The 17864-nt window shown below is 42.4% G+C and overlaps 1 protein-coding gene across 6 annotated transcripts in view; it reads left to right on the forward strand.

Annotated features, from left to right (window-relative positions):
- Positions 1-17864, forward strand: part of BMAL1 (basic helix-loop-helix ARNT like 1) — a 75389-nt gene that overhangs the window by 18989 nt on the left and 38536 nt on the right. For 3 of the 6 annotated variants that reach the window (XM_014068638.2, XM_014068640.2, XM_014068639.2), the window contains exons 2-3: positions 10625-10770; positions 17153-17300. In XM_014068638.2, the coding sequence (XP_013924113.2) occupies positions 17161-17300 (140 nt within the window). In that variant the 5' untranslated portion in view covers positions 10625-10770; positions 17153-17160. Of the gene's footprint in view, positions 1-10624; positions 10771-16092; positions 16188-17152; positions 17301-17864 lie in introns of all 6 variants that reach the window. The other 3 variants (XM_087718227.1, XM_087718233.1, XM_087718234.1) reach the window with 2 other exon arrangements.

A 17864-nucleotide genomic window follows, 5' to 3' on the forward strand; every position in this document is an offset into this window, starting at 1 on the left:
CCTTGGAAGTATCTTGGCAACAAGCTTTGGTCACAACATGAAGAACATTAAGGGTGTTTTTGCAGTCTTATTACAGCAGGCAAATGTTGCCTCATTTCAGAGTATTTCTCCATAGTGAGGGGGGAGGAGTATCCAGGATGGGTTTGACCTTATCCTCTCGTGATTGGTTTGAGTCAGATAAGCTCTTTGGGCTCCGCCCCCTGGAGGTGAGCCTGCCCAGTTTTCTGACTCAAAACGATCGTGAGATGTTGCTCATTCGAGAGCTCCAGGAATTTACTAGGATCTAAAGGAAAAATCATTTGGACCCGTCGAGTTTTGCCTCCCTGCTTCACTCCTCCTGCAGGATTGGGTCTGCCACTAGCCCCCTGGGGCGGCAGGCTGCCCTGGACACTGAGGACATCCGAAGACTCTCAGTGAGGAGCTTGGCCAGGCAGCAGAAGGAAGGGCAAAAGCCTCTAGCAGGTAGCCCTAACCAGGAGGACGGGCAAAAGCCTCTAGCAGGCAGCCCCAACAGCTGAGGCTTGTAAGAGCTGGAGATTTGACTCACCCCAATCAAGGGAAAGGTTGCACCTCTCCAGACCTCCAGTAATTTTCAAAGGATTAAAGAAAATAAACTTGGACCCGGCGAACCCTGCCTCCCTTCATCGCAGCCTCCTCCTGCAACGACCGGATTGCCACAAGCCCTCTGGGGCGGCACGCTGCCCTGGCCATTGAGTGAGGTGGAGTCACTCTGTGAGGACCGTTGCCGGGCAAGCAGGAGAACCGGGCACACATGCCTCCTAGAGGCAGCCCTTGATGAGAGGCTTCTCAGGAGCAGAAGCGCTCCTCCGCTCCCCTCAGCCACGAGGTTTTTTTTTTTTAAAAAAGGAAAACCTGTGCTGGCAGCTATCACCAGTGGACAAGGTGAGAGCCGGAAAGGCTCTAAAACAGCTGCGGGAGATGAGCGGCAACCGCATGGCAAGCTTGAAAAGGCAAAAGCCATTCCCATGTGCTCCAGCAAAGAGGAGCCTTTTGAATTTGGAGCCGGGGGCCATCTTGAAGCCACGTGGCCAAGATGGCGGCCCCCAGCAGCTCAGGAGGCCGGCAGGACAACAACCACCACTTGAGGAGACCTACAAGGTGAGAGCCGATCGCAGAGGCATTAGCCAAGAGCGAGGGAGGCAGCAAAGGGCAAAAAGGAGTTAAAGAGGCAGGTGGTGGATCAACCCCCCCCCCAAGCCGGAAGAACCACCCCCCCCCTACCTTTCTGGCTGCCAAGTAACAGGAGAAGGCTTCCTCCATAAGAACATTCTCCTTTAATTAGGAGGCTGATCGACATCCCTAGCAAGCTGGGTTTGTCACGGCTATTTCTTGATTCCCCCTTAAGATAACTCTCCTTTAATTAGGAGACAGAGGGGGGGGGGCGAGAGGCTGACCGGCATCCAGCAAGCTCTGTTTGTCATGGCTATTTCTTGATTCCCCCTTAAGAAAACTCTCCTTTAATTAGGAGACAGAGGGGGGGGGGGCGAGAGGCTGACCGGCATCCAGCAAGCTCTGTTTGTCATGGCTATTTCTTGATTCCCCCTTAAGGAAACTCTCCCTTAATTAGGAGACAGAGGGGGGGGCGAGAGGCTGACCGGCATCCAGCAAGCTCTGTTTGTCATGGCTATTTCTTGATTCCCCCTTAAGGAAACTCTCCCTTAATTAGGAGACAGAGGGGGGGGCGAGAGGCTGACCGGCATCCAGCAAGCTCTGTTTGTCATGGCTATTTCTTGATTCCCCCTTAAGAAAACTCTCCCTTAATTAGGAGACAGAACGGGAGAGGCGAGAGGCTTACTGGCCCCAGTAGCAAAAACTGTGTTTTGTTTTGTTAATCCCAAGCCGGCAGCCCGCTGCAGCCTGGAAAAACGCAGGGGGGGGGGAGAATATTCAGCCCAGCTGCTAAAGTGCAGCTCCCAACGGAGCCCCCAATCAGGTTACTGAAGACCTTCCAAGGGTGGGGGTGACTAGGCAAACGGCTAATGCAATACAATACAATACTATGCAATACAATAGCAGAATGGGAAGGAACCTGCAGGCTTTCTAGCCCAATCCCCTGCCCAGGCAGGATATCCTATACCATCTCAGACAAATGGCTTCCTATGGTTGATTAGGCTGACTCTGTAAACCACCTAGAGAGGGCTGAAAGCCCTATGAAGCGGTATATAAATCTAACTGCTATTGCTATTGTCATTGCCACCCAACAGCCTCTTAAAAACTGTTGGGGCTCTCACAATGTCTGGAGGCAGGCTGTTCCACTGATTAATTGTTCTAACTGTCATGAAATTTCTCCTCAGCTCTAGGTTGCTTCTCTCCTTGTTTAGTTTCCACCCATTGCTTCTTGTTCTGCACTCAAGTGCCTTAGAGGATAGTCAGGCAGCCTCCTCTCTGTGGCAACCCCAGAGATATTGGAACACTGCTATCACGTCTCCCCTAGTCCTTCCTTCCAGTAGACTAGACCTACCCAGTTCCTGCAACCGTTCTTCATAGGCTTTAGTCTCCAGTACCCTGATCCCCTGTTGCCTTCTCTGCACTCTCCTTAAGAGTCTCCACATCTCTTCTACATCATGGGGACCAAACTGAGTGCAGAATTCCAAGTGTGGCCTCCCAAGACCTTAAAAAGTGGGATTAACACTTCACGGGAGATTGATTCTAGTCCTCTGTTTATGAAGCCAAAAACTGTGTTGCTCTCCTGGCAGCGGTTGCACACTGCTGACCCACATTAAAGGGGTTGTCCACTAGGACTCCCAAGATCCCTTTCACAGTTACTACTGTGGAGCAAGGTATCCTGTACCTGTGCACTTCACCTTCATTGCCTAAAGGTAGAACATTACTTCCTTGAATCCCATTTTCCTAGGTAGTGCCCAATGTTCAAGGGTACCAAGATCCTTCTGTAGCTTTAGCCTGTATTCTGAAGTGTTGGCTATTCCGGCCAGCCGGGGGTTCATCTGCTAACCTGATGACCCCCCCCCCCTCATCAGCTGTTAACAAACAAAGAGCTAACAGTCATTCCGGCTCCTTCTTATGACCGCTTGAGATAACAGCAGTTCTTAAAGGAACAGTACTACTATCATGGCATATATTTTGCTATCCCAAATGTTAGCTTACACACCTAACACCCTCATTCAAATCACTGATGAAGATGTTGAAGAGTACTGGGCTCAACACTGGACCTTGGGAGACTCCCTGCACTCTTCCCTCCATGAAGAGGCAGTTCCACTGAGGAGTACAGGTGGGTACACCAGTTACCAAGGCACCTGGGGTGACTAGGTCTAACCCACATTCTTCTACTTACCTAATAGTAGGTTATGGTCTACCTTATCAGGACTTGCTGAAGTCCAAGTTAACTATATCAATGGCATTCCTATGGTCCACTAGGGTTGCCACCGTAATCTAATATGGCCAGTCTGGTATGATGTGTTTTTGACAAACCCATGTGGGCCTTGGGCTCTCGAGACGGTTTTTTCTTCCTTTCTGAAGGGGGGGGGGGGAAATCACATCAGCAGTTCTATAGTGGTTCTCCAGCACTCCAGGATCTCTGATAGATATAGTTTCAGTTGTTTGGAGAATTTGTCCGCCAGCTCCTTCAGACCCCTGGGTGTAACCCACCCGGTCCTGGGAATTGGACCTTGCCTAAGATAGACAGGCTGCCATTCTTCCCTGTCTCATCTTGGGTTCCTAATCTGAATTTGGGATGCTGTTTTTGATAGGTTGGATTGTTTATCCCTTCGGGTAAAGACAGATGCCAAGCACGAGTTAAATAGTTCGGCTTACCCCTGCTGCTTGTCACCTTCGGGCCCCTTCTCCCAGCAAGGGACCAATCGTTTCCTTAATCTTTTTTGGTTTTATCAGGCGGGAAGATGCCCCCTTTTGTATTTTATTCTATTTCATTATTATTATTGTGGTTGTGGTTCTTGTTGTTATTATTATTAATTTACCTTTGTGGCAGGCCTTTATTGTGAGCCTTAGCTCCCCTCACTCCATCTTTACACTCTAGTGGCCACCCATTAAACTCCGTCTGTGTTTACATTCTGAATATCTCTGCGCTAATCCTAGCCATAGAATCATAGCACCCTTATGGCTGGGGGGGGGGGGGAGAAAAAGGGTCAGACAGGCTGGTCCCCATGCCAGAACCCACCACAAACTCAGAATGGGATGCCCGACTATGAGAGATCGCAGAAGCACCTCAGATAGCCTATGAATTTAGACAACATTCGCTGAGGGCAGAACATACAGCAGGGGTGGGTTCATCAGAGCCGGCTGGCTCATCCGGACCAAGGGGACAACTTGGAGCGGAAGCTGCAGCCAGTTGACCGCTTGGCGGTGGAGCGGAGCATCCTGAGGAAAGACCTCTTCCCCCCCAGGGTGATAAGGACTATCCAGGCCGCCCGCAGGCCCTCCACAGAGCGCATCTATGGCTCCACGTGACGGGCCCTTGACTCTTGGTGCAACTCCCGGGGGTCCAACCCCATCCAGGCTACGGTGCCTCAGGCTCTGGACTTCCTCCAGGCGGGCCTGGATAGAGGGGTAGCTCCTAACACAATTAGGAGACAGGTCTCAGCCATCTCATCAGTTCTCCCGTGTGGCAGAAATCAGTGCCTGACACACCATCCCATGGTCAGGCAATTCCTTAAGGGGGCCTCCAACCTCAGACCACCTACGGTACACAGGTACCCTTCCTGGGATTTACACAGGGTATTGGACGCTCTAACGGGTGCCCCATTTGAGCCATTACAAGCAGTTTCCCTTAAGTTCCTGACCCTGAAGGTGGCTTTCCTGGTGGCCATCACTTCCGCTAGGCGGATATCCGAACTGCAGGCGCTGTCCACCAGGGAGGATCTCTGTGTCTTCCACCAAGATAGGGCGGTGTTACGGCTGGATCCATCCTTCATTCCCAAGGTGTGCTCCTGCTTCCATCGAGCCCGGGAACTGATTTTGCCCAACTTCGGTCCAGACCCTTCTCACCCATTGGAGAGGAAGTGGCACACTCTGGACGTTAGGAGGGCTCTGAGGATTTACCTCAGGAGAACCAGGCCAAACAGGAAATCCGAAGCCCTGTTTGTCTCCTTCCAACCAGGATCCCTGGGTAATAAGGTAACTTCCACCACTATCGGCAGGTGGCTGCGAACCTGCATTGCCACTGCTTACCAATCGCAGGGGTTACGGACACCAAATCATATCACAGCCCACTCCACACGGAGTGCAGCCACATCCACGGCCTGGGCCACACAAGCATCCCTGGCCGAAATCTGCAGGGCAGCCACGTGGGCTTCCCCCTCTCCCTTTGTTAGGAACTATAAGTTGGACTCCTTTGCCTCGGCAGAGGCCTCGTTCGGCCGCAGGGTGTTGCAGGCGGTTCACAGGGCTGGACCCATGCCTCAACAGGCCTGAGTGGGGGACATATGGTCTCAGGGATCTCCCTCCCTAGGGACGTGCAGGCTTTGGTACGTCCCATCCTGGATACTCCTCCCCCCTCACTATGGAGAAAGGGCGTTGGTACTTACCTGATACGCCTCTTCTCATAGTGGGGGGAGGAGTATCCAGTCCCTCCCTGACTAGGTTTGTACAACTAAGTGTTATGTTCATTGTTATATTGTTATTTAATTATTGATGTTGAAGACAAAAAAAAAAAAAAAAAAAAAAAAAAAAAAAAAAAAAAAAAAACACCTGAATCAAGAGTCTGGAGTGAATGATGCAACGAGTCGGAGAGAGCTTTTCGTCATAAAACTGGGCAGGCTCACCTCCAGGGGGCGGAGCCCAAAGAGCTTATCTGACTCAAACCAATCACGAGAGGATAAGGTCAAACCCATCCTGGATACTCCTCCCCCCACTATGAGAAGAGGCGTATCAGGTAAGTACCAACGCCCTTTTTATAGTGCTTCAATAAACAAGAGGAATAAAAATCTATTCACAGCATCTCATCTAATTACAGTACAATAAAATGGACAACTGTTGCCTCCTCATTTAAAATAAAACAGCAGAGATTATAAACAATTTATCAAGTTACAAATCATGGAAATAATACTTTTTAAGGTTACCTGAAACTGGATTTGGGAAAATGTTGTGACTCTGCTGAGAGTCTTTTTGGGATACAAAATTCAGAATGCAGCTGGGGCTTGTGGGAGGCAGGTTTGGAGATAAAAGGACGGATGCTGCCACGCCCCAGTTGCTGGAGTCAACGTCGTTCCTTCGTGCGTGCCTTGGTTTGTACAACATTGCTTGCTTATTAATCGTGATTTATGCCTGTTACACTTGGATAAGTGCTTTGGTGTTTCATGTAAACCTGATCCGTGAAGACTGTGGAAGAAGTGAAGTGCTTGTAAGAGTCTTTTGTTTTGCATTCTTGTCGGAGACTTGTATTTATGTTATTTCTGGGCTCGAAGCCAGTTTGAACTGAAAACTGATAAAGAAAGACTTCCTTTTAAGTTGCCTGCCTGCGTTTGTTAACGAGCCGTGAAGGGGGGGGACAGAACAGGAAAATATATAATTTTTCACTTTAAGTGACAATAAAATAGTTACATGTTGGTATAGATTTTTCCTGTAATGATGACTAGGAATTCTGGGAGTTGTAGGGAAAAAAATTCAAATCTCTGATCATCTATAGCAGGGGTCTCCAACCTTGGCAACTTTAAGCCTTGCGGACTTCAAGTGGCTGGGGAATTCTGGGAGTTGAAGTCCACCAGGCTTAAAGTTGCCAAGGTTGGAGACCCCTGATCTATAGTGTGGCCTTGGCCAAAGCTCAATGTACTCAATGCATGTCATAGATTGCTTCAGTACAATGGCAGAAAGAAGAAACCTTGGAACTGTAAAAATGTGCTGTGGGAGAATTTACATGAAATCTTGGAATTATAGCTAAAATCCATGATCTATACTTGAGGTTTGTAGGGAATTTTTAAAGAGAAAATGGGATAATGGGATGTTTGAGTTAAATCTGTGAATAATAATAAGTGAGAACCATAGTTGAATAAGCTCTGGAGGCTAGACATTTCTTACACAGTGGGGATGAAGGAGAGTAATTTTCATTGATGCAATCTTCTTTAACTTCATTCCTTAATAATGACACTGCTGGGTTTGCAGTCACTAAGCAACATGTCATATTTTACGACCACATTACTTAACGAAAGAAATTATGGTCCCAATTACGGACATTAAAGAAGGATTACCTATACTCTCAAATAGAATTCCTTCTTTTTTTTTTTAATTGAGAATTTTGAAAAAAAAACTTTTACAAATATTTACTTCCCTCCCCCCCTCCCCATCCAACCCCCCCAACCTTCTCCCCCCCCCCGACTTTCCAGAACCAATACAGGGTATAAATCTTTAACAAAAACATTCTAAAATAAACTTTAAAAAAAGTTAATATCATCTTTCATTTGAGCTTTAACTCCTCCTTGCTAGGCTAGCTCTAAACAGATTATATCATTCCTTGTTTCTTCAGTCATAGAATTCCTTCTTTAACGTCCGTAATTGAGACCGGAATTTATTTCGCTAAGTAATGTGGTCGTAAAATATGATATCAAGTGATCACATTGCTTAGTGACTGCAATCCCAACAGTCCTGGTTGGTCTCATTAACTGAATCCCACTCTAACATTAGGCAATGACCCATCACAATCCAAACCATTTCTTGGTTGATTCCTTCCCAGCCTCAAGCTTCAGTAGGAACTGCCTCCTCTTCAATGCTTTCCTCCTCAGTAGGAATTGCCTCCTTTAACTCTTCAACCTGCCTACCCCCTCCCCATCTCTTTCCCTTTGACTGCCCTGCATTCTGTTTGCTCTGCCACATAGCTGCCCGTGTGCTCCACTCCAGTGGTGGGTTCCTACTAGTTGAGACTGGTTCAGCTGAACCGGTAGTGGTTTGGTGGCTTGGGTTGCTGGAACTGGCAGTGAGTGACTCAGGCCTGCCACGCCCCCGATCTGTCGGCGCCTTTCAGTTCTGTGCATGCACAGAACAATTTTAATTGCACTGTGCATGCATGCGCATCAAGCATGTGCATCAAGCATGCACACACAAAGCGTGCACATGAGTGAAATGGCAGTAGTGCCAACCGGAACCCACCCCTGCTCCACTCCCTGCCCCCCTACACTCCGGTGAGTCTGCCAATCCTGCTGCCCCTAGCTATCCTTTGCTTCTTCCTCCCATTACTAACCTTCTTCCCATGAGGCCTTGTCCTGATTGGAGAAGGCATGGAGCCTTCTTGCTAGGCTTGAAGCAGCAGGGCCAGTGGCGTGCGGTGTAGCTGGACCAGCAAAGATGGCAGAGTGCAGGGGGGAAGTGGGGCAAAAGGGCAGAGATGGGAAGGAGAGTTAAGCAGCTGGGGAGAATTGAAGTACCTCTGGTCTTATGTGTGGGCAGATTGCCAAGAACATGACTTTTGATCACAACCATGGGGATGCTGCAATTGCTGTAACTTTGGAGACCGCACATAATTACCATTCATTCAGTGCTGTCATAATTTTGAACCAGTACTGAATGAGGGTTCATACTGAGCAACTTAACAGGACATTATGTTTTAGGGTCCTACAGGGGAAAAGGAAATAGAAATAAATTGTTCTTTCTGTTCAGTATTTGAAAATAATTGATTAAAGGAACTTCGGCGTTAGGCTTAGTTAAGCAGATTAGAGCCCTTTTTTTCTTCCCCGGAACAAAAAGATTGGATTCAATTCAATATCTATAAATTACTTTATTGGTGTGTCAAATAAACAAGTGGTAAAGCTTAAGTAAGAATGTCAGGCTTGGAGGCTCAATTTGTATTTGTTGGCAGTAATCATACTTATTTTAAAATCCAATATGATAAAATCTAATGAAGGGTTAGAATTAACTGTGTTTAAATGTAGTATGAGTAGTGGAAAATAGTGTTGGCAGCAAGGCTAGATCATATTTTAATGGAATGTTCTTTAGATTTTGTATCAGTATGTAATTATGGAATGCAGTTAGTTAGCATTGCATGTTTGCTTGCAAAATTCATATGAAGTTATTGAGCTGCCAGGGTGTATGTCTCTAAAATATGCATTATGCAAGGCACGGAATGCTAATCTCTTTAAAACTAGTGCCCAAGGTTACTTCTAAAAATAATTCATGTAAGTGTTTATGGCATTCAGAAGACCTCCCAGGTAGTAATGGGAAACATTTAATTTGGAAATTTTAGTAATCCTGCCTTTATCTTTTAAAAACAATTCTCAACAAAACTGGAGGAGGAGAAACAGGGATTTCCTAGCAAAGATTTTACTATATCTTCTGTTTATTGTTTATTTTTGTTGTGGGCCACCTGGAGTCACATTGTTTCATTTGGGTGGCCTTATAAATCCATTAAATATACAAGTTTATAAATATCCCATGTTTGTACAGATCTAAGATCACAAAAATAAGTTAATCTGACATTGCAATTTTGTTTTGCCTTAAAATGAATTGCAGGCTACTTTTCATATAGCTTGTATATATATCAAATATATTGATTGATTATGTGGCATCAAGATACACTATGCATATCAAATACGCTAAACACACTAGAATATGAGAAAAAAAAGAAGTGCTTGAAAGCATCCTTTAGGAAAAAAAAGGCACGGATCTGTTGCTTCTCAGTAAGAGAAGTAACTTGATTTCATTGAGGGCTGCATCACGGTTGTGTTTGACCTCAGGAAGGTGGGGGCGTGGCCAGCTCAACGTCACTCATGTCGGCGCCTGTGATGGCCCAAGTGTTCTGCTTGTGAAAATGGAGCTCCATTTTCATTGGCAGAGGATTGCAGGAGGCCGTCGCAGCTGAAAATGGAGCTCGGGATCTCTGTTTTTGCCGGCAGTGGCACTGCAGGCTGGTCCTTCACTGTTTCCAGGGTGGCCCCCAGGTCAGATCTAAGCCAGGATTCGGCCCACAGGCCTTGAGTTTGACACCCCTGGCCTAAACATATATCTGATTGTTTGAATATATGCATCTACTTTGTGAAACACTTGGTTGTCTTGGATTATTTTCTTCTGTCGATGGTCAGGAAGAAGGAGATTCCTTTTGCAATTTTCCCAGAACAGTCTTTTCCTTGGTGCAGATTAAGTGTAGGAAGCAATAGAGAAGAAAAGCTGTTTGCATGAATGGAAGACCTCAGCTCTGCCTATTGCACCTTTAACTCCATGCAGTGAGTTATGTCATGTAACTCCAATACGAGCAGAAAGATCCTGAAAATACCAACCTAAATTTGATAAAGGTTCTCCTATGCCCAGGCTCTCCTCTGTAATGCAAAACAAAATCTCCTTCATGAACAGGTTTTGTAAACATGATAGTTCTATATCTTTTCTTTCTTTTTCTGGATGTGGAAAGTGCCCAGCTAGAGATTAGTAGTGAGTTAATAGATTTTATTGGCATAGTTTCAAGTCAGCAAAAGCAATCAATATGTAAGCAACTGTAATTTAACACGGATCTGTGAAACTCATATAAAATTAGATTCTTAACTGAGGCTCATTTTAACTGGAGCAAAGGTGGTCTTGTACTTTTGACCATATGGATTGCTTTAATTTATGGAGAGAAATTCTAGTTTGTTTGTTTATTTGTTTAAAGGTCAAAGATTGTAGCCAGTGATTTGGCGGTAGTAAATTGACAGCATGATATTTGTTTTCTTAGCACAGAGGCACCTTGAAAGTGTTGACGAGCAAGACTGGAGGAAATGAAAGGACAGTTAAGGTAACTGGGTTGCTTTGCCGTTGGCAACGGTAGAACCGGCACATCTTTGCAAAGTGATTCAAGGATTAAAGAGATCAAGCTTACAGGTAAAAGCAAAGCCACAAACTTAACCGCTGCTATGTAATCATATTTTCTTTCACAAAAAAGAGAATCCTAAATGTCCCAATTTATTGTATTGCCCCACTTTTTCTCTGTTTAAATTTATTTAGAATTTTAAAAGTTTTTTCCCCCTCTTTGGCTTTCTCTTACAAATCATGTGTTGTTGTTTTGTCTTTTTTATTTCTTAATTAGAGACATCAAATAATTACTCAGTGCATTCCAAGAGCTTTAGGCAGACTTCTTAGGAATATGAGCATGTTATGCTATTTCAAGTGTGATAAATTCATAAGGAGCTGAAATCCTAAAGTGTTTCATATCATAATCCTGTTACCCTAGCTTCAGTGTATCAACTGAACTTTTTAACCTAATTATTTAATTTATATTTCAGTCAGATTTGACTCTTGGCAACTCTATAGATAAAATCCACACCATTTTTTTTCATTAAAATGTTTTTATTTTTCATTTTTCATTTTCATACACTCACATATATACTGTGCATAGCCGGGGCCATACCACATTAAACAATAATCACAGCAATTCCTCTTGTCAACAATACCCCCCAAAATAGAAACCCAATATACCTCTTCCACTCTCCATACACCTCTTTCTTCCGCCCCCCCCCTCCAACTTTCTATCTTCCCTCCATCATTCCCCTCTACCCTACTTCCCCTCCCCCTCTACCACTCCTCTCTCCCAGTCCACTCCCTCTCTTCCTTCTCACCCTCCCTCCCATCCTCTCTCCCACCCTCTCTACCCATCTTTCTTCTATCCCACTCCTCCTCCCCTTGGTGTATTTCTACTATATGTCAATGTACTCAACTTGTCCTATTTTTACAGAGAAATTAAAGAGAAACAGTATACATGTGAAGTCGCATTACATTGAAATCTAACACATAGTATATATCCCCCCTCCCCCCACCCTCCCCCCAACACCCCACCTCCCCCCCGACTTCCCAGAGCCCGTACACGGTATAGATTTTTAACAAACACAGTCTAAAATATATTGAGAAAAAAAGAAATAAAAAAAGAGGTTGCAAACATCTCTACATTGATCTTAGCTTCTTCCTGCTACACTAACTTTGAACAGTTTAAATTATTCCTGATCTTAAGCATAGGCTATCTGAAATTTCTTAGTCCCGTATTTGTTTTGTATATAGTCAATCCATTTTTTCCAGTCTCGTTTATATCTCTCATTTGAATGATCTTTAAGATATGCCGATATTTTAGCCATCTCGGCTAAGTTTGTAACTTTCAATGTCCATTCTTGAGTTGTAGGCAAGTCTTTCTTCTTCCAGTATTGCGCCACCATCAGTCTTGCCGCCGTTATTAGGTGCAGAATCAAGTTAGTCTCTACCACTGTAAAGTCAGTACATATACCTAATAAAAATAACTGAGGAGTAAACTTTATCCTTCTTTTAAAAATATTTTGCATAATCCACTATATTTTTATCCAAAATGCCTTAACCTTTTGGCAGGTCCACCATATATGAAAATATGTAGCATCGAGAAAACCACACCTCCAACATTTAGGCTGCACATTCGTATACATAGAAGCCAGCTTTTTAGGATCTAAATGCCATCTATAGAACATCTTATAAAAATTTTCTCTCAGGTTTTGAGCTTGTGTAAATTTCACATTTCTTACCCATATTCTTTCCCATGTATCCAACATTATTGGTTCTTCAATATTTTGAGCCCACTTTATCATACAATCTTTAACTAATTCTGTTTCCGAATCCATCTGTATTAATACATTATATATCCTCTTTATATGCATTAAACTTTGATCTCTTATTTGTTTAAACAAGTTATCCTCAACTTGGATAAAACCAATTTTTTTATCTATTTTCCACCTGGCCTGTAATTGCCCATACTGGAACCATGTTTGAACTACCTTCTCCTCTTTTAATACCTCTAAAGATTTTAGTTGTAGTACCCCCCTTTCCAAAATGAGAAGCTGTCTGTAGGTAGTTGTGCTATATTCATAATTTCAATTGCATGTCTACGAATTGCCCACATGGGTATCTTGTTGTTTTATATTGGTATTTTTTCCAGACCCGAAGTAAAGCATTTCTTAAGATATGACTTTTAAAATTCTTATCCAATTTTTTGTTGAATAACAGGTAAGCATGCCAACCATATACCAGATCGTGTCCCTCGATATTCAGTATTCTGTCATTAGTTAAATGAGTCCAATCACTAATTACAGATAGCGCCACTGCATCATAATATAGTTTTAGGTTAGGTAATTTCAAGCCTCCTCTCTCGCGTACATCTTGCATTATTTTCATCTTTACCCTCGGCTTCTTTCCTGCCCATACAAATTTGTTGATACCCTTCTGCCATTCTAAAGGATTCGCATCTTTTTAAAGTATAGGTAACATTTGGAAGAGAAATAAAATTTTTGGTAAGATGTTCATTTTCACTGCCGCTATCCTACCCAACAAAGATAAGTGCAATTTCTCCCATTTTTTCATCTCTATCTGTATACTATGCCAAAGTGGTTCATAATTATGCTTATATAATTTCCCGTTTGAGGTTAAAATATTAACTCCAAGATATTTGACTTTTTTGACTACCTCACATCCTAGCATCCCTCCTAGTTCTTCCTTTTGTTTAGTGTTCATATTTATAGCTAATATTTTTGTTTTTCCTAAATTTATTTTAAAACCAGACACTTGACCATATTGATTAATCGTATTCATTAAAACCGTACTGGATTCCTGCGGTTGTTCCAATATTATGACCAAATCATCCGCAAAAGCGCGGACTCTGTATTCTTGCTGCCTAATCTTGATCCCTTTTAGACCATCCAAGCCCCATATTTTATTCAACAATACTTCCAAAGTTATAATAAACAATAGTGGGGACAAAGGACAGCCCTGTCTTGTACCTTTTCCAATTTGAAAAGAGTCTGTTAAACTTCCATTGACTAGGATTTGTGCTGTTTGCTGTTGGTATATTGCTTTAATTGACTGTAAAAAGCTATCTCCTATCTGCATTTTTTGCAATATCTTCAACAGAAATTGCCAGTTAACTCGATCAAAGGCCTTCTCAGCATCCCAAAATATGAACGCAGCAGGAATTTGGTTGTTCTTTCCCAAATATTCTAATGCATTAATAATTAATCAAACATTACTTTTCATCTGTTTCCCCTGTATAAAACCTGTTTGGTCGGTGTGTATCAATTGTTGAATAACCAGCATTAACCTATTTGCTAGTATTTTAGTAAAATTTTATCTTGATCTTCTTTGGGTATCAAAGATATAAACGCTGTCTTCCAAGATGGAGGCACCTGACCTTCCGTTTGAATCTTATTAAATAATTCTCTAAGAGGTTCTACCATTTCTAACTGTAAGTTTTTATAGTAAACCGCTGTCAAACCATCTGTACCTGGTGCTTTCCCTAACTTTAATTGCTTAATTACCTGCAAAATTTCCCCCAAGGTTATTGGTTGGTTCAATTTTTGCCTGTGCTCTTCTCTAACTGAGGGTATTTTCTCTTTATCTAAGTATTTGTCTATATCTAAACCATTAATTTTATCCCCTTTATACAATTCTGTAAAAAATTCCCAAAATGCCTTTTGAATCTCCTCCTGTTGAAACACCTCCTTCCCTCTATAAATCAGTTTAGATATATTTCGAGTTTTCCTTTTTTTCCTAATCTGATAAGCTAACCATCTGCCAGGTTTGTTTGCGTTACAAAAAGTATTGTGTTTTGCATATAATAAACTAGTGGCTACCTGGTCAGAGATCAACATGTCATATTGAGATTTTAATATGGTAATTGCTTCCTTAACCTTTGAATCACCTGGATTCATTGTTAACTCCAACTCTTTCCTCTTAATTTCCTCTTCCAATTTTGTTCGTTTTAGCCCTTGTTTATGTCTATGTGTTTTATTTATATTCATCAGCACTCCTCTCATATACGTTTTGCTTGCATCCCATACGAATTCCATAGGTGTACCCTTATTCATATTCAAAACAAAGTATTCAGATAACAATTTTTTTGCAATCATTAATGTACTTTTCATATCTGAATAAGTTTTCATTCAGTCTCCAAGACCTTCTTGCCTGCACTGCCCTTCCCAATTCCATCCAAACTGGGTTATGGTCCGAAAGGACCCTAGCTGCAATCTTTGTCTTCTTCACCCTAGAAAGCAAATCATTAGTGATTAGTATAAAATCAATCCTTGAAAGGGATTGATGTCTATCAGAAAAGAAAGTGAAATCATATTCCTCTGCGTTTCTTTCTCGCCAAATATCTCTCAATTCAAAGTCATCCATCATGTCAAAAAAAGGTTTGGGTAGCTTAGCTCGCATTTTAGTATTTGGGCGAGAGGTCTTCTTATCTCTTTTAGTGTCTATCACACCGTTCCAGTCACCCAATAGTATACAAGACCTATAGTCCCATTGTACTAATTTAGCATGAAGATTTCTATAGAATCTGTCTTGCTGTTGATTAGGAGCATAAATTCCCAAAAGTAATGTCTTTTTCCCTTCCCTTGAGCCAAGGTGGCGCAGTGGTTAAATGCAGCACTGCAGGCTACTGCTAGATCAGCAGTTCAGCGGTTCTAATCTCACCGGCTCAGGGTTGACTCAGCCTTCCATCCTTCCGAGGTGGGTAAAATGAGGACCCAGATTGTTGGGGGCAATATGCTGACTCTCTGTAAACCGCTTAGAGAGGGCTGAAAGCCCTATGAAGCGGTATATAAGTCTACTGCTATTGCTATTGCTATTCTAAGATTAGATCTAACGCGATATATCTTCCAAAGGGATCTGCTTCAATTAGCTCAGCTTTGATGTCTTTTCTTAAGTATACGACTATACCATTTTTCTTTTCCATAGCAGAAGTTACAAAATATTGACCAAGTTTTGGGTTAAGCAAATATTTTTGATCAGTTGATTTGATATGAGTTTCTTGCAAACAAATTATATCATTCTTAAACTGTTTAAGATAGTGAAGATCTTTCTCTTCTGTGGGGAATTCAGTCCATTGACATTCCATGTTAGAATCTTAGTTGTCATCTTTGGTTACCTGAAGCTTTTTTAGAGCCTCCTGCATGGCCTGATTAACCTTTGGCCTAGCTCCTCCCTCGGCTTCTGAGCTTGTTGCTGTAACTCCTTGATCGATAGCCAATACTTGTTGAGGTTGTTGCCTTTTAGCTTATTTTTCCATTCGTCTGGTAGTCATATGGCTAGGTCTTTGTTCCATAACACCTTGCCCTTCCGGGGAGGGGAGATGCTACATCTTGTCTGGTAGTTGTGTGGTTTGCTGTCTGTCTTGTCCTTCTTGTGGTCTTTCTCCAGATCCAGATGGTGCAGAGTGTCCCGCCTTCAGAATATTGTGATAAAAATCTCGAGCTTTCCATACGGAGTTGAGACGATATCTTTGCCTGTCAAATGTAAATATAATACCAAATGGTGCATCCCACACCCTTTTTGTTGCCAATATTTTTCATAAATCTTTCTTTTCTAGGATTCTTCCTAGGGTTAGAGAAAGGGACTGATTCAAGGTCATCCAGCTGGCTTCCATGACTAAATCAGAATTAGAACACACAATCATCTGGTTTCTAGTCTGGCACCTTTAGCCTTGACACCATCCTAGATCACATAATACTGTGTTATGATAGGAATAACATTAACAAAGAATCTTGTGACAGCTAAAATATTGCATAGAAAGAATAGCACAAGTCTTATCAAGTTCACCTAATTTTTGTTTTTATTTTACAAAGTACATCAGTGTTCAGCATTTGTCCCAAGGGCATGAGAATTTGATTTTGACTTAAATGATATATGTGCTTTCCAAGGTCAGTTTTGAAACATGAATGGCCCCTGACTCAACCAACTATCTATTGTCATTACACTCTTAAAAAAAGAGATCTATCATTAGCAGATATAATCAATGTCAATAGTTAGAGCCTTTGGGACATAAATAGTCTCTTGTTTGTGAGCTCCCCAAAAGCATATAGGAGAGCATGATATAGCATGGGACTTTTTCTTAACTGTTCCTTCTAGCACAGAGCTTCTCCATTTGCTCCTTTGTTACCCCAAACTGCTTATCAGAAAGTCCTTTCTACCCATGTAGGTCAAACACTTTAAATCAATTTAAATATCCCTGTTGTGATTGAGTAATGTTTTTGTGTGTCATTACCTAAAGAAAAAACACTTTTACCCCATTTTGGGTAATTTACCCAGGCTTGGGAAGTTTTGTTGTAGCAGGTTACTTTTCTGTTTGATGCAGAGGAATGCTAAGGAATGAAATAATAAATCAACTGAGCATTGGGGTACAAAAGACTATGTAACTATAGAAACAATTGACTTTTTAATATAATCCTTCAGTTTCTTTTTTCCCTCTTAATAATTCCAGGCAATCCAATGGCTGACCAAAGGATGGACATTTCCTCTACCATCAGTGATTTTATGTCACCTGGTCCCACTGATTTGATTTCTAGTTCTCTTAGCTCTTCAGGAATGGATTGTAACAGGAAAAGGAAAGGAAGTTCTACCGATTACCAGTAAGTGTTTCCAACCCATATCCCACTTCAACTGTGCCTTGGCTTGCTACTGCACTTCGGTTTTGGGATTTGCACCTTACTTTCAGCAAAAACATTTAGATCTTCTTCAAGCTGTATAAAGTGCTAGCATAATCCAAAATATGCAAAGTAAATATGCGGTCATGTATAAGCAGTTTGCTTTGCAGACCTCGTATAAGAAGCCCCAATCTCAAATGTCTGTACTAAAGAACAAAACTTATGAAAAATATTACTCATCAGAATATATATATTCTGAGAATATAGTTAGTCAGAAAGTGACTAACCCAAGGTCATCAAGCTGGCTTTGTGCCTAAAGTGGGATTAGAACTCTTTGGGTTTCTAGCTTGATACCTCAACTAGTGTATCAAACGTATATGTTGAAGATTGTTAAAAGTAGATTCAAAGTGTCTTCACTATTGCAGTTGTACTATTTTCACAGTTGGAACAAATGTAGCAAAAATAAAGTATTTTCACATTGCAATGACTACTAATGCATATGAATCTAGCTAGGATTTCTTAATAAATGTCTTCAGAGTGCAGTTTCTC

The sequence above is a fragment of the Thamnophis sirtalis genome, unplaced genomic scaffold (genome assembly GCF_051295495.1).
Source record: "Thamnophis sirtalis isolate CommonGarterSnake01/CBP01778 unplaced genomic scaffold, rThaSir2_p1.2 scaffold_1, whole genome shotgun sequence".
Taxonomy (NCBI): Eukaryota; Metazoa; Chordata; class Lepidosauria; order Squamata; family Natricidae; genus Thamnophis; species Thamnophis sirtalis.